At 33.0% G+C, this 17,607-nt stretch overlaps 1 protein-coding gene across 1 annotated transcript in view; it reads left to right on the plus strand.

Moving 5' to 3' along the window:
* Window positions 1–449: 449 nt before the first annotated feature.
* The window catches only part of LOC127736951 (uncharacterized), a 40,777-nt gene continuing 23,619 nt past the window's right edge, over window positions 450–17,607 (plus strand). The window contains exons 1-8 of the mRNA XM_052247513.1: window positions 450–2,833; window positions 7,991–8,242; window positions 8,979–9,128; window positions 10,143–10,247; window positions 10,964–11,087; window positions 14,423–14,536; window positions 15,712–15,756; window positions 16,619–16,704. Of these exons, the coding sequence (XP_052103473.1) occupies window positions 488–2,833; window positions 7,991–8,242; window positions 8,979–9,128; window positions 10,143–10,247; window positions 10,964–11,087; window positions 14,423–14,536; window positions 15,712–15,756; window positions 16,619–16,704 (3,222 nt within the window). The 5' untranslated portion in view covers window positions 450–487. The remainder of the gene's footprint in view (window positions 2,834–7,990; window positions 8,243–8,978; window positions 9,129–10,142; window positions 10,248–10,963; window positions 11,088–14,422; window positions 14,537–15,711; window positions 15,757–16,618; window positions 16,705–17,607) is intronic.

A 17,607-nucleotide genomic window follows, 5' to 3' on the forward strand; every position in this document is an offset into this window, starting at 1 on the left:
AACTGCACCAAGAGGTAGGGCCCATGTCATCCAAAGGACCACAAGTAGGACTACATCACTGTCCTCTGTAAATGTAAACAAAGACATTAAACACAAGACTAGTGATATATCTGGAGAGAATATTCTACCATCTTGCTCTTCATTCTTTAAAGTAGATGCCCATAAAGGTCAGAGTTTAAAAAACATGGACTCTGCAGTGGAAGTTAATAATAAAATTTCTGAACAATCATGGTGTAAACAAAAAGTTAGTAATAGCAATGACAAGATGTCAAAGAATTTTCTGGATGTTGATGTTTGCTCATCCCAAAATAGTGCTGCAGTGATTAGAGAATATAAGAAAATCATCTCAAATCGTAAAACAAACATTCTGTTAAGTGGTGGTTTGGGTATAGGGACAAAATCTACAGTAAATAGACAGGACATCTCTGACACATCACATGAGACTGATACCGAGGTTTACCAAGGACTTGAGGAACAAGAACAATGTATGGGAGAGAGAAATAATAATAGTTTGTATCCTGTAAACAGTGATATGGCTAAACATGATAGTCTTTACAATGCACACAGTTCACCAGGAACAGTAGTAGCATCTAACACTGAGGAACATTTTGAGTTCAATGAAGAAAGAACAGAAAATCCAGACGTCTCTTTTCCTAACAATAGCTTGAAAAGTCCAATTGTTAAAAATGATCTTCATGGAAGGAATGGATTTGAAGAAACAGTTGAAGATGTTAAGCAGAAGACTGATGGAACTGATGCAAAAGAGCCAGAAGTTGAAAAGGCAAACAGTGTACCATCTGTATCTGCAACTGTAACAGCTATAAATGACAAACCTGTAAATCAGTCTGAAAAAGAGCAGCAAAATGATAAAAACAAAAAGGAGTCAATAAATGTAGAGAGTGAGATAAAGAAAAGTGCTGAACAAAAGAAAATCATGAATACAGACAATAGTGAAACTATTCATAGAAATACAAATTTGATTGCAGGCAATTCTATTGAACCAAACAATGAAGGAATAGAAAATTCCAGTAATAGTTCAAATAATGTTACGTTAGGAGGAGTTGCTTCCTACAAAAGATGGCAACATGAAAATTTATTAAAGAAAAAGTCCTTTGTTACTCAAAAAGAAGACGGCAATAATAATGAAACATGTGGTACTTATGGCGACAGTTCTATAGTGATACAACATTCACATGAAAAACCATATAATACTTCCGATCAAAAAGAAAATTCAGACCAGAACAGAAATAAACTGGACAAAATCAATAAGCCTGGACAGCATCAGGGAGGTGTATTCTCCAGAGGAGGGAGGGGTGATATAAAAGAATCTGAAAATAACAATGCTAAGAGTGATTCACATATGCATTTAAATAGTTTGTCTCCAATATTAGAATTGCTAGAACCTGATGTTTCACTAGATAACAACTGCTTTAAAAGTCTCCTACCTCCTCTATTGAGACCAACGGTAACAGTAGAGGCAGAAGTTCATACATCCATGAGAGAAATGGAAAAAAGACAGCAAAAGGAAAGTTGTTCTGCCGAAGGGATGCATTGTGATCTTGGTCAATCACAAAATAAACATATACAAGAACTGCTAGGACAACTTGATATAAGTGATATAGTAGGTGCATCAGGTATTACTACTAGTACTCCAGAAAAAGTGATGCAAGGTGTAAATAAAAAACAAAATCGTAAGAAACCTAGGATGGCAAATAAAGGGAAAGAAATAACAAGACCAAGGCATATAAGAAGTTGTGCTCCTACTGTGTTTTATAAACAAAATAAGAAAAAACTCCAGAAGCAAGATTTAGAAATGTTTGACACAAAGTTAGCCCAATCTGCAAATAATTTGAGTAAAACCAATCAACTAAATCATCATTTCATGGAACAAGAAGTTGCAAAAGTTGCAAACCAGGAAGCACTGACCAAAAGGTCCACCACTGAACATACCATTGAAATTAACATGGATGTTGATCATAGTTCACAGAAAATAACGACCATTTCTGCCCCACTACCAGTCACTGGACGTATCATAGGGAAAAATTGTATGAGGAAAAAAAGGTCTAGATATGAAAAAATATCAAGTCTTGAACCTCCGCTTAAACTCAGAAAAATTAGTTCAGATGAAAATAGTGCACTTATAAATAACTGTTCTGATGAACAAGTTAAAACTATAGCTTTAGATCAAATAATAGAATATGACAAAAGTGAAGACAGAAATTCTTTTGTTGGAGAAAAGGAATTGGCAAACCAATACGTAGAAAGTTCTGAAATATTGAGTTCAAAAATTTATGTAGCTGAAATATACAGTGAAGACAAACATGGAAAGGAAAAAGATATAAATAAAGATGTGTATTGGAACTACGGTGCAACATCTGAGATGGAAGGTATTGTTGAATTACAAGTTGATGATGGAGATAACATTGAATCTGGAATTGGGTCTGATTCAGATTGCAATAACAAAGATGGTGGGGATTTAAATGGGGAACCAGATTGTGTCAATGTTCTTGGTAACAACAAAAATCTTGACAATCAAGAATCAACTAATGGATTAGATACAGAGGTAGATAATATTATGAAAAGAACAGATGAAGACCAAGAAGCAGTGAACTTTGAGGAAACTAGAAATGTAATAAACACTGGATTCAGGAACTCGCCCAAAACTGCTAGTTTACGTGAATGTTGTAGTTTAAGCAATGCAAACCAAGTGGAAATAAACAGTGAGAGATATAATGATGTAAATCTGCATACTGCAGGCACTGAGGAGATGACAGATTTCATAGCTGGTAGAATTAAGGAAAAAGCTGCAAAAAAGTATGGGAAGTTCGAAAAGGTTTGTTTTTGTTTTGCTTTGTTGTTGAAGGTGAAGGCCGCAGACCACAATTAAATTTCTCTATTAGTTCTTTATAACGTTTTGTTTCATTAAAAAAATTGCACCATGCATTTTTGTCAAATCTTTTGTGTGTGTAATGTATAATATTAGTCTAAAAATATATCCAAAATTCAGAAAGATTGAACCAATCACTCTTACAAATTTAGCCAATACACATCCATACCCCTATGGACAAGTCAAGAGAATGTTCCGAAAACTGTAAATATCACCTTTTTGCACCTGGCCTTCTCACTCTTTCCACATCAAAATCAGTTAAAATACAACATCCAAAAGTTTATTTCACCTCTCTTCTTTCATTTCCACCCAAAAAAAACTAAGAAATGAGTGAGGAAGGGAAAGAAAAAAAATTAAGAAAAAATACACTCTAATTAAAAGGAACTATATTCGTGGACAACGAAAAGCGGGGTCATTAATTGTGGTCTTGGGCCTATTAGGGGTCTAAAACTTGACCAGTTCTAATAAAACTTGGCATGATTTAAGCTTAGTGTTTTATAAAACAGTTTACAAAGTTTCAAAGCCATATGATACCATTTATAAAAAATGTGGCATTTTTTATATCAGAACTTTGGGTGCTGAATTGTGGCGTTGAATTAGAACAATTTCAACTATCAAATTTGGGCTTTTAAAAACCAAAAGATACCAAAACTTGCACTTTTTAATGTCTCTATGTATAAGTTATCACCTATTAAAAGCAACAGATATCATACTTCATGTTTCAGACTTATAAAAAATGGCCAGAAGTTAATTTTATATGAGCATGTGCCAAAAAATAGAGGTTTTCAAATGAAGTGAGGCCTTATATGAAATGTAATATTTTTTACTTACCACAATTTTCTGAAGTTGTTAAGTTATAAGAAAACCATTTTACATGTTATAAATGTACTTTTAATGGAAATATAAGTTTCAAATACCAGAACACATGTGGATAAAATGGTCTTCTGCAATGTCAACAGGGGTTCAAATTAACATTTGGTACTGGAAGGTCCAGGACCTTTGACACTCCAAACTGAAAGGTCCACAACCTAAATTCCAGGTCCTACTTTTACTTGAAATATTTCCTAACATAGTAAGATACAAGTTACAAAATTAATGTGCTGTTGGTGTGAGGTCAACTTGTTTCATTGTCAAAGTCACTGTTGTATAAAATATTTAATAACAATTGTAATTGTCTTGTATATTATAAATTCAGATAATCCTTTTTTTTTTGTTATTGAGGAGGGTGTCACCATGGGTGGGTGTGTTTTCTCAACTATTGGTAATTTATTACTACTTATACCATTTTATAAAGCAGTTCAAATTCAACGCTGTTTAAGCAGAGACGTATATACATGTGTATATATGTCTCTGGTTTAAGTGTATCATATCTAGTTGTACTATTATAATGCATTAGTTCCTCTGTGAAAATAAGATAAGAAACTTCCAGATTTGTACTGGTCCTTTAAAATTGAGAAGACATCACCTCTTGGAATTGTAGTAATACGTTTACACTTTACAAAAATCTACATGTAATATCAATATTTATTAATGATAAAGAAAATTACTGTCACATTTTTTTGGATTTTGAGATGAAAATTTATAAACTAAAAGTAATTTTGAGTTTCTGTAAAAAAATATTTCCTACTTTTTTAGCTCACCTGACCTGAAAGGTCAAGTGAGCTTTTCTCATCACTTTGCGTCCGTCGTCCGTCGTCCGTAAACTTTTACAAAAATCTTCTCCTCTGAAACTACTGGGCTAAATGCACCCAAACTTGGCCACAATCATCATTAGGGTATCTAGTTTAAAAAATGTGTCTGATGACCCCGCCAACCTACCAAGATGGTCGCCATTGCTAAAAATAGAACATAGGGGTAAAATGTAGATTTTGGCTTATATCTCTGAAACCAAAGCATTTAGAGTAAATCTGACATAGGATAAAACTGATTATCAGGTCAAGATCTATCTGCCCTGAAATTTTCAGACAAATCTGACACCCTGTTGTTGAGTTGCTGCCCCTGAATTGGTAATTTTAAGGAAATTTTGCAGTTTTTGGTTATTATCTTGAATATTATTATAGATAGAGATAAACTTTAAACAGCAATAATGTTCAGCAAAGTAAGGACTACAAATAAGTTTCCATGACCAAAATTGTCAGTCGACCCCTTTAGGAGTTATTGCCCTTAATAGTCAATTTTTAACAATTTTTTGTAAATTTTTGTAATCTTTTACAAAAATCTTCTTCTCTGAAACTACTGAGACAAATTTAACCATACTTGGCCATAATCATTATTAGGGTATCTAGTTTAAAAAAATTGTCCGATGACCCAGCCTTCCAACCATCATGGCCGACTTGGTTAAAAATAGAACATAGGGGTAAAATGCAGTTTTTGGTTTATAACTCTGAAACTAAAGCATTCAGAGCAAATCTGACAGGTGGCAAAAATGTTCATCAGATTTAGATTTATCTGCCCTGAAATTTTCAGACGAATCGTACAAACCGTTGATGGGTTGCTGCCCCTGAGTTAGTAATTTGACAAAAATTTTGCAGGTTTTTGTTATTATCTTAGATATCATTATAATATCTAATATCTAATACTATTAATTATGATTTTAACCTTATTTTACATGATTTCCAAAGCATCAGTAAATACAGGTGATCGAGCGACACAGGCTCTTGAGAGCCTCTAGTTTGTTATTATCTTAGATATCATTATAATATCTAATATCTAATACTATTAATTATGATTTCAACCTTATTTTACATGATTTCCAAAGCATCAGTAAATACATGAGAGCCTCTAGTTTTCTTTTCAATATATCTTCTGGTTTTCAATTCGAGTGTTTATATTTTATCATCATAGATGTATTTTGTCAACTGCCTGGAATTATTATTTTTTCATTGTATTTGATCGGCAAACCCGGAATTACCCTTATCCGCTCCGGAATCAGATCCGTTTTTTGTTATTTTCTTCATTTCCGGTTTATGGCATCCAATGTTTTTCAATGTTGTTTTGTCAGTCAATTACGATTTTACCTCGGATTTACACATTACTAGTTGGCAATTTTCGGTATAAAGCTAGCGGTTGAACAAAATGCAAATCGCTGTCATGAATAATAATGATGAAAATAAATTTTGAGATTGTTTGGAAATTTTAGTTTAAAAAGATCGGCAAAGTTTATTTTTATTTTCTTTCAAACCGAAGGTCCGTCGGGCGTAGCTTGTAACCAAAACGAGAGTCCGACTGCAAAAATGGAAGGTCGCGGACCTCGGACCACCGCTAATTTGAACCCCTGGTCAAGCTTTAAAAACATGTTGTCAATTTAGGCCGTTCTCCACATTTGCATATTAAAAATTATATAATAATATGGGAGATGGAGATATAATGCTTCTTTTTGCTCAAATCTTTGCTTAGATATGATAAAACATGGAACCTGGATGTAACAAGACTGTCACTTCCAACTATAAATGTAGACAGTATGGTCTGATGCAAAGTTATTTACTGTACTTTTTAAAACCGGCATGAAATTTCAGTCTCAAAAGGCCAATATTTTAACCACTAGTTATCAAACAAAAGAAAACAAAGGTAGTCTGTGAAACAGACAAGGCCAAACAACCAGTAATAAGTGCTTTTGATACAGATTCAGTGAAATTTACTAAAAGGAATTGAACTTGTATGTGCATAGAACCTCATTTTTCACTTGCTTCATACTGACCGTTAGACTAAGACCATTAAAGCAGCACATTTTGCACTCTTATTCTGATCTTATCTACTTTTTTCTTGTGTTCATTGTTCAAAAATGAGTTAAACATCTACATAAGATACCACAAACACAAATAGAAAACCTGAAAAATCTGTCAGAAAGAAAGTAAGCATGCTACTTTTGTAAAAATATTGAAACAACTGAAAAAGTTCAATTTTGGGCATGTAGGCTGAAAAGTCTCTTTTTTACAAAATTTCTATCAAATAAAAGTGGAAATCATTTATTCTCATGTAGTTTGACAAATTAATACCAATAGATCATTCAGGGAAGTTGTCAAAATAAAAATTCAATATTTCCTGAATTCACCTCCAGGGCCACAGACCACAATTAAATTCCTCTATTAGTTCTTTATAACGTTTTGTTTCATTAAAAAAATTGCACCATGCATTTTTGTCAAATCTTTTGTGTGTGTAATGTATAGTACTAGTCTAAAAATATATCCAAAATTCAGAAAGATTGAACCATTATCACTCTTACAAATTTAGCCAATACACATCCATACCCCTATGGACAAGTCAAGAGATGTTCCGAAAACTGTAAATATCACCTTTTTGCACCTGGCCTACTCACTCTTTCCATATCAAAATCAGTTAAAATACAACATCCAAAAGTTTATTTCACCTCTCTTCTTTCATTTCCACCCAAAAAAAACTAAGAAATGAGTGAGGAAGGGAAAGAAAAATAAATTAAGAAAAAATACACTCTAATTAAAAGGAACTATATTCGTGGACAACGAAAAGCAGGGTCATTAATTGTGGTCTTGGGCCTGAAATGTCAATTTAAAAATTTTATTGTTTAAATTAATTTGTATTTAAACAAAGGGATTGCATAAAGGCTCAGTCTGTATAAATCCTTTCCCATACAAGATGGGAGGTGATATGTGTATGCTAATCTAATTGTGGCACATTGGAGACGGGATTTCATTTTGTAAAAAGACTAATACTTCATTATGTTTAAAAGTTAATTTGAATATTTAGATAGTATCAAGTTTTCTGTCGAGAAGATGTTATTTAGCTGTAACTTCTTATTTGGGTCACTCATACAAAATCTGTTTCCACATGCACTTTATTAAAAAAACTTGGTATTTCAAAAAACTTGTGAGTGCAATCTTCTAAAAATATGTGTTCAAATAAAGAATTGCAAAGGTTGGGGATTTGTAGTCATTCATGAGCTAGGCAGTGCTATTCTATCAATGTGTTCATGGAAATGTCAGTATTTCATTAAATCCATTATGTTCATTGGTAGTACAGAAGTACTATAAAACAAATGTATATGTATGAAAATAGTTTAATTTCAATTAAATTGCAATCCAATAAAACTTATGATTAGGATTCAGAAGTCTTTGAATTTACTTACAGATTGGAAGAGGTACAGCAGGATGGGAAGATTCCTTAAGACAAAAACCTAGAAAAACTGAATTATTTCAAGTCAATCCTGCTCCTCAGAAACTACTGTCTAAAGTTGCTGAAAACTCTGGTTCTGGAAACAGTGAATACAAAGAAAAGAATAAAAAAGCTAAACGTGGTAGGCCCAGATTGCATGAGAAGGCCAGTGGAGACCATGAAATTGATCCAACCTTAGAAATAAGAACAGACCACAAATCGTCTGATGTAAGTTATGTTGATTCAGGTTTCTATTTGAAATTATCAGCAGGATTGTGTTATCTGATTTATGAAATGCTTCAACATTAAATGCAAATTTCTTGTCATTGTTTATTCCTTTGCTACAAAGTTTTAGTGTTTGTAAGGCCTTGTCTATAAGGTTTGTGACGGTCTGCCCATAGGTTGATTTAGTTCTGGTCATTATTACTATTTCTGATTATAATGAAGGATGACCATTTTGACTCTTAAGGTCAAAGTTCCTGATCAAGGAGAGACAGATTAAAAGCATGTCCAATCCTCTTCTAACTGGGGCTACATATATTAACTAATATTAAGAGAAGGCTCTTCGTTTAGGTATCTATGTTTTGAAGCATTCAATATTATTTTATGGTTCTATAATGAAAGTTTTATTGGGTGAAATAAAGAAATATTTACCAACCAGAAATTAGTTGTTGGACGTAAGGTTGTCCTAAATCTATCAAATTTTGCACTTCCTTTGGTATAACTGAAGTAAGAAGAAAATTGTCAACAAGGATCAGTTATTAGGATTTTGACTTCTAACAACCATTATTTCCATTCTGACACAGGTCAAATTTTGTCTGTTAAAGGTATAATCTTAATCCTAATAATTAGCAATAATGAGACTATATAAAGGCTTCTGTTCTAAATTGTTTCAAACTGAAACATTAAGATATTTGAACTTAAATTTTTCAATATTGTATATATGAGTTTTTTTATTTTTCAGGATCCAAATTTTGGGCAAGTTGTTTGGGGCAAGCTAGGAAGACAGCGATGGTGGCCTGCCATTGTTCTAGAAGGTTATATGGTGCTGAGAAAACAAGCAGAACCTGGTCATTCATGGCTCTTTTGGTTTGGTGATCACAAAATAACTGAGGTAAAATTTAAAACACAAATTTCTTTGTAGGTTGGAAAATTAAGAAAAAGTCCAGATCTTGAGGTTGAAGATCATTTTGTCAAATGTAACCTACTTTAGGTGGGAATATACTAATTTCTTTACTTATTTTGAAACAAACTTGGACATAAATTAATAAGCAAGCAGAATTTCACTTCCATAATTTTTTGTTTTGCTGCAACAAGTTTTAGAGGCAAGACTTAGGTGTGCTTTTTAATATATATTTCTATTGCCAAGAAAAATGTCTACAGCTTTTTATTTCCAATAGTTGTATGATATCACAATTTTTTTTATCTCTTTCAGTCTCCTTCTTAGGGACTTTCATAAAGGCCTATAAGTTAAGAAATGCTTTGAAAAAAAAACAGATGAAAATATCTCTTTCCGTTTTAAAGATGTGTTATTTTTTCAGAAAAATATTGAAAAATGAACTTTTGTGTTTTTACATGAAACATACAAATTTCAAACTGAAATATCTCAAAAATAAAGTCATGAAGGTATATTTTTCTTTTGATATTTCAATAGTGCATATCAAATTAACTTTTTGCCAAAATTTAAAGGAATGGCCTCTTCATATATTAAGGTATACACAAAGTGCCACTGGTATAGGTCACCTTTTTTGGAATGTCAAATATATCAATAGGGTGCAATTTCATTGAGGTATTATATCAATGGGTTGCAATTTACATGTCAATGGGACATCTTTTATAAAGATGTCTGTAAAAACCGTTTTGATCTTTTTATGTAATGATATGACTGATCCTATGTGGTTAATGTCTAAATAGGATATCATGATAGTTGGGAAATATATGTAAATGGGTGGTGATTTTCCTATGAAATATATGAATAGGCAGGGTTTTTCGCATAAATCAATATTTGAATGGGGGTGTCTTATAAACCCCAGCCAGACGTCTGTACCCCAATTTGTATGTTGAGACCCACTCGTGGAAAAATCAACCTTTAATTGATTATTATCTATGTTAGAATATATATTTTCAGGTTTCCAGAGAGAGAATTGTTCCATTTGTTGCAAATTTTATTAGAATGTATGGAGGTAAAACTATAGGAAACCTCTTCAAACATGGAGTCGAAGAAGCAATTAAGGTACAGTACCAACTGTTTAACTTTTACAAGAACATACTTAAACTGTATATTCAAACATTGTTTAAATATAAAAGTTTACTTAAATGTACTTGGTTTGCAGCTTTAAATTACCAATTGATACATTTAACAAGGTATACAGATAATATTTTAGAAGACACATATCTTAAATCAATCTAATAATGCACATGTTTGCAGAAGCAGCACTTTACCCAAATTTAAATGGAAAACGGATCACGTCGATAAGGGAACAATTCTGGAAAACTAAGTTATGAAAATAAAATAAAATACAATCTGTATGTGTATTCACAAAAATGTATTCACATGAATTTATTAGATACATTTGTGGAATGAATGATATTCTAAATACTTATAAAATGAATTAGGCTATATCTTACCAAATAGTGCTTCCCTTAACTATAAGGTATATTAACCTGAGGGATACTAAGTTAAAAGCTGTAAACTAAGTTGTTACAGCAAATGTGCAATAAAGAAATTGTTATGTTAAAAAAAAAACCCAAAAAACAAGATATACAATCATGTGATTGATATCATTTTACCACATCCATATGCAAGGGCTACAATTGTATCGTAAACTGCATTATTTTCAATAATCATAAATAGAATTTGGTTGAGAATTGATTACTTGTGTTTCTATTTATGTGTTTTGTTGTCACATTGAAATTGAAAATGTGCAGAAACTGTTTGATTTTCTTCAGGTTTCTGCAGAGAGATGTAACTACAACTATTCTACCAACCAACTTTTGGATTGGGCATTGAAAGGATTTTTAGAAGAAAGCACATCTTCACCATTAGATAACAATATTTTCCTTCCTTCTAAAGGTAAATAGTAGTAATAGCTGAATGCTTTCTTGCTTTACATTAGTAAAACATTTAATCATACCCCACGCAACGAGTTGCTGAGGGTATAATGTTTTTGACCCGTCCGTCCGTCTGTCCGTCCGTCTGTCCGTCAGTCCATCAGTCCTGTTTCTTGTCATCGCAACTCCTCTCAAACCACACAACAGAATTTCACGAAACCTTTTTAGATAATAAGGACATACTATGTAGTTGTGCATATCGACAGGAATTTACGATTCAATTCTTTTTCTAGGAGTTACGCCCCTTTGAACTTATTTACTTTAATGTACTACTGCAACAGTTTGTCATCGCAACTCCTCTCAAACCACACAACAGAATTTCATGAAACCTTTTCAGATAATAAGGACATACTACGTAGATGTGCATATCGATAGGAAATTACGATTCAATTTTTTTTCCAGGAGTTACGCCCCTTTGAACTTATTTGCCCAATATACTACAACATTTTGTCATCGCAACTCCTCTCAAACCACACAACAGAATTTCATGAAACCTTTTCAGATAATAAGGACATACTATGTAGATGTGCATATCGACAGGAAATTGCGATTCAATTTTTTTCCAGGAGTTACGCCCCTTTGAACTTATTTGCCCAATATACTACTGCAACCTTTTGTCATCACAACTCCTCTCAAACCACACAACAGAATTTCATGAAACCTTTTCAGATAATAAGGACATACTACGTAGATGTGCATATTGACAGGAAATTACGATTCAATTTTTTTTCCAGGAGTTACGCTCCTTTGAACTTATTTGCCCAATATACTACTGCAACCTTTTGTCATCGCAACTCCTCTCAAACCACACAACAGAATTTCATGAAACTGTGTAGATAATAAGGACATACTATGTAGATGTGCATATTGACAGGAAATTATGATTCAATTTTTTTTTCTGATACAATTTTTTTTTTCTTACACTTATTTTATTTCTCCAATGACAATGTGGGGACGTGGGGTATGTGAGCGCGCTCACTAAGGTTCTTTCATTATACCAATGTTTTTGACCTGTCTGTCTGTCAGTCAGTCCTGTTCTTGTCATCGCAACTCCTCTAAAACCACACAACAGAATTTTATGAAACTTTGTAGATAATAAGGTCATACTATGTAGATGTGCATATCGATAGAAAAATTATGATTCAATTTTTATACCCCTGCTTTAAAAAAGTGGGGGTATACTGTTTTACCTCTGTCTGTCCGTCTCATGAATATTTTTTGTCGCATCTTTTTCAGGAACTACATCATAAGGATTTCAGAAGTTTGGTTTCAGGGTTTAAATAAGTCAGCTATACCGTGTGATGCGTTTTCAGATTCATCACTCAACAACTTCCTGTTTACCGAACACTTACATATTTTTACACTATTAAAATTATCCAGTTGCGGCGGGGGTATCATCAGTGAGCAGTAACTCACAGTTTCACTTGTTTTCTAGGAGTAATGCCCCTTTGAACTTAAGAATTTTGGCCAAAATATACTACTGCAACAGTTTGTCATTGCAACTTCACTGAAATCAAACAACAGAATTTCATGAAACTTAATTGATAATAAGGACATAATATGTAGATGTACATATCCACAAAAAAATTTTATCAGTTGACTTTTGTAGGAGTTATGAGTCTTTTAACTTAGGAAGCTGTTGAGATTTTGTTTGCCCAATGACAATGTGGGGCCGAAGTGTATGTGAGCATGCTCACAAAGGTTCTTTAATTGTTCATGAATTTTTTGTAGTACTTGATTTAACAATGCCTCTTCCATTTTGAATACACCTGTGTGTCTGTTTTACCTCAAAGAGTAAATTTGCTGGTAAGATGGTGTTGGACTAGTATTGGAAAAAGATGAATGCCCATTTGCCTGGTACTAGTCAGGAACCTTGTAAGTGGTTGTCTTGTTTTGGGGAGTTTAGTATTGATGGTTGATACCTTATGGAAAACAACATTCTCTGGGAATGACACCTAGCTTATTTTGATATTTTCACTTCTGCCATTCAAGAGTTACTGTCCTTGATTAATTAGAAAATGGCAAATAATGTGGTCTCCATGCAATATCATGAGAACCTTTCAACCAATGTTTTTCAAATTATTACAAGAAAGAGGTCAAGTATGATATTTACAATTTTCACTTTTGTTGTTCTGGAGTTATGGTCGTTTGTTAAATTGGAAAATAACACTTTATGTTTTTTCAGTGCAAGAAATTTGAGAACTGATTGATCAATGCTTTTCAAATTTTAATATCTATTATGGATGACAAATCTGAGGTCAAGTTTGTTAACCCTTACCATGCGGGGGCCGTAATATTACGGCCGTACCCAGACCACCGTTATTTGGCACTAATGGCGCTCCATACATTTGGAGGTCAACGTAATGCCATTTAATTCGAAATGTATGCATGTTTCCTTAATCTTACACCATTAATTGTCATCTTTCTCACTTTTAATGTTCATTTTGAGCTCAAATACGAACTTGGAAAATTGAAATCGGACAAAATTGGGTTATTTGGAGGGGTGGGCTTACCTTCGAGGTCTGAAACATGAAGTTGTGAGGCCTGAAACTTAGACAAATAGTGTAAACCCCAAGGCATATAAATACTGATCGTGTCTATTATCAAAATACGCCTAGGCAACGACTACTTCCGGTTGCAGGTCCAGTTAAAGTAAAAAATCGGAAAAAGTCGGAAATTTTTAGAATTTTGGTGCAAATGACCTTTTTTAGACTGGTGTACCCAGATCAGTTTCACTCCGACCTAACAACTGTTGTGATTAATGTGTTCACTGGGGTCCACCCTACATGCAAACTACAGTTGGATGCATCTATTAGCATCCCTCGGACTTCCAAGTCGAGAAAAAGAACGTAAAAACGTCAAAACTGACGCCTTTTGCACCTGAGGACCACATTTAAATTGATTGATTGATTGGTGTTTAATGGCACTTTCAACACTATTGTGCTATTTCGTGGCGGACAGTTTTTATTGGTGGAGGAAGCCGAACTTTGGTAGGAAAACTGACAATCCTAATCAATTAAGATTGGAGTCGAGTGCACCTGCCCCGTGCGGAATTCAAACTCACAACCTCAGTGTTGACTGGCTAGTGATACAGTGGTTCGACTACTTAGACCACTAAGCCACCGAGGCCCCCTTGAGATTTAGAGCTTGACATGTATAGAAATTTGTCATTTTTTTAAAGGACTGTTAGTTGACCTCATGGTGTCTTTTATTTTTTGTGTCATGGGTAACTATCTTGTTAACATTTACCCCACATATCCTTCATATTTATAAATACAGAATTTTATTTTTCTGTAGAAAAACCATTGTCAGATTTTGTCTTGGAGGCAATCAGTGAATTAAGATCAACAATGAGAAGGAACATAGATAACAGTGATGATGAAGATGATGATTTAAAACCGAGTGGCCAAGGTAAATATTTTTCCTGTTATTACTTGTATCCAATGTTTAATACAAGTCTTAAGACAAAAATTATAGTTTATACCTGATACCAACTGACCATGCTGCTCGTCTACAGTTATTTGTGTAAGGCAGAGGATTGACTCATTAGCAGGTTTATATACTCTAACCCTAGAGTTTTAGATTAAAAAAATTGGTTTACGGATAAAGGATCCACATGATTATGACAGATAAAAACACCACTGAAATAAGAAATCAAGATATTGTAAAATACAACACAGAAAATAAAAGGAAAAGCACCATCAGTCCCCCAAAATACCAAGGATGAACTCAGCTGCTTCAGGATGGTAAACTGTTCCTGCTTTGTTAGTGGTAAATGTCATGTTCCTCATGAAAAGTAAAAATCTGGTAATAAGTTGTGTTCAGTGATGAGCCATGAATGAAAGGAGCAGGATTATTGCTATGAAAAATGAAACTATCTTTGGTAATCTGTGACACAGATATTCTATAACAGTTGAACAAATCATGATCTATGACACAGATATTCTATAACAGTTGAACAAATCATGATCTGTGACACAGATATTCTATAACAGTTGAACAAATCATGATCTGTGACACAGATATTCTATAACAGTTGAACAAATCATGATCTGTGACACAGATATTCTATAACAGTTGAACAAATCATGATCTGTGACACAGATATTCTATAACAGTTGAACAAATCATGATCTGTGACACAGATATTCTATATCATTTGAACAAATCATGATTTATCACTTAGAACTTTCAAATAAGTGACTTCAATTTTATCATTAAGTAATATTTGTTCAGTAACTTCCCTGAAAGCAGCAACTTTCTGTCATGGAAATTCTGATAAAAACATAAGTTCTAAAATATGGTACCAAAATGTTTTCCATATGCTATGCACTGTGTCAGCAAACTAATAGCTGACAACTTAGGGTTTTACTTTAAATGAGATAAAATATTGAATTCCTGAAATTCAACAAATTATATAATATAACATGATTGAGAATAAATTGCTACCTAATTAAAAAGCAAAGTTGAAAAAAGGATATTACCTAACCTTGAGGTATGCCATACATTACTTTACTTATATTCAATCTTACAAACATTGTGTAATTTTGATATTTTGATAACAGATAAAAAATTATTTTCTTCAGGAGACGCCCTTGATAAAGTAAAAAGCAAAGAAAGAAAACTTGAAGGTATGATATAACTTTACATCATTATTAATGGGCCAAGGTCAGCTATTCACATCACTCATTTCTTAGGAGTCTGTTTCCATCTTTTCATTCTTTCATCCTCTTAGTAAAATTCCTTCGAACAGTTTGACTGCAGGTAAACCTTGATGAATATGTTGGCAATATATTTGCCACAATCTTCCAGAAACTTTGCTATTTTTAGAATATTTGCATTAACATAAGCATGCATAATAAACTGTATACTAGAATTTGGAATGGAAGATAAACTGTTAAATTTATATATACTGCATATTTTGTATTTAGTATAAAGTAGACAACGAGGCATTGTTATAATATCCATAACAGAGTAAATATCATTTATTGAGATCATCATTGGAATCCAATGTGTTTATTTTAATTACATTACCCTTTGTGAAAACAAACTTACAAATTGAAGTTAACATGAAATGATAAGACTTCTTATGGGACCTTTTTAAAAGATAAGAATTTGAGCCAGAATTTTTGACTCACTTAATGAGAGCAGGCCTTGTTGCCCTATAGACACATGTTATTACAGTGAGAGCAGGCCTTGTCGCCCTATAGACACATGTTATTACAGTGAGAGCAGGCCTTGTCGCCCAATAGACACATGTTATTACAGTGAAAGCAGGCCTTGTCGCCATATAGACACGTTATTACAGTGAGAGGAGGCCTTGTCGCCCTATAGACACATGTTATTACAGTGAAAGCAGGCCTTGTTGCCCTATAGGCACATGTTATTATTATCTCTTCCTCTAAATTTTAAAGTGGAATCAAATTTTGAACACTTAGCCTTTTATTGTCCTTTGATAAACTAACTTTGTTTTGTATTTTCATATATCTACAGAAATCTGCATTTCCTGTAATGATATCACACAAGAGGTTGTACATCAACATCCATTATTTGTGGGTGGATTGTGTAAAGAATGTAAGGTCAGTAATTAGTTCGGAAGTTTAGGTATAATTATTCCTCTTTATATAATCTATGGTGTAAGTTAGTTTCAATCTTTTATAATGCTCCCCGAAAAAATTTCAGAAGCAATAGCCATAGCTTTGCCAAATTGTCCATCTTACATAACGTCAATCTGTGCATCCAGAACAAAGGGTTTACGTATGAAAACTTTAGTTTCCCTTACATGATTGGAATGAAACTTGTACAGATTGTAGAAATATGGAAGGAGAAGATTTTGGGTTTAAAGTGTAAGGTTACTGTTATTAAAAATAGGGTAAGAAATCTAATGTTTTGGGGTCATTAGGTAAAGGTCAAGGTCACTTAGTACAAATTGATGGAAAAATGGTTGCTTGATTTTCCTTGCCTGATTGGGATGAAACTTGTCCAGATGGAAATGGATGATGATTATTGATTTTGTAGTCAATAAGTCGAAATTTCTTTGAAGAATCCGCTTCTCCTACATCAAGAAGAAGTATAAAATATTTGTAAATGATTCTAAAATAAACCAAAATCACAGGAAAAAACATTGACAAGTTGTGCTTATAATGAACCTGAAATAGGAAAAGTATGTGTAAATTGCAAACAATTTACACTTATCTGTGTAAAAAAAATATACCTATATACTTTACCTAGATATATTTTATTTTACAAAGACAAGTGCCTGTGGTGGATTTTCAATTTTAAAAAAAGACATACTCTTTCCAGATTATTTTTTGCAAAAATGTCGGTTTTTCAATTTATTTAAATACATTTATACAACATAAAAAACAAGGCTCATTTCAGAAAATAAAAAAAAAAAACTACAAAGATTCACAACAAAAATGAGAAAATACATGTTTATAGCAGAAAAATACAATATGTGGCACTGAAACAATGAACAATTT

The sequence above is a fragment of the Mytilus californianus genome, unplaced genomic scaffold, assembly GCF_021869535.1.
Source record: "Mytilus californianus isolate M0D057914Y unplaced genomic scaffold, xbMytCali1.0.p SCAF_4, whole genome shotgun sequence".
Classification (NCBI taxonomy): Eukaryota; Metazoa; Mollusca; class Bivalvia; order Mytilida; family Mytilidae; genus Mytilus; species Mytilus californianus.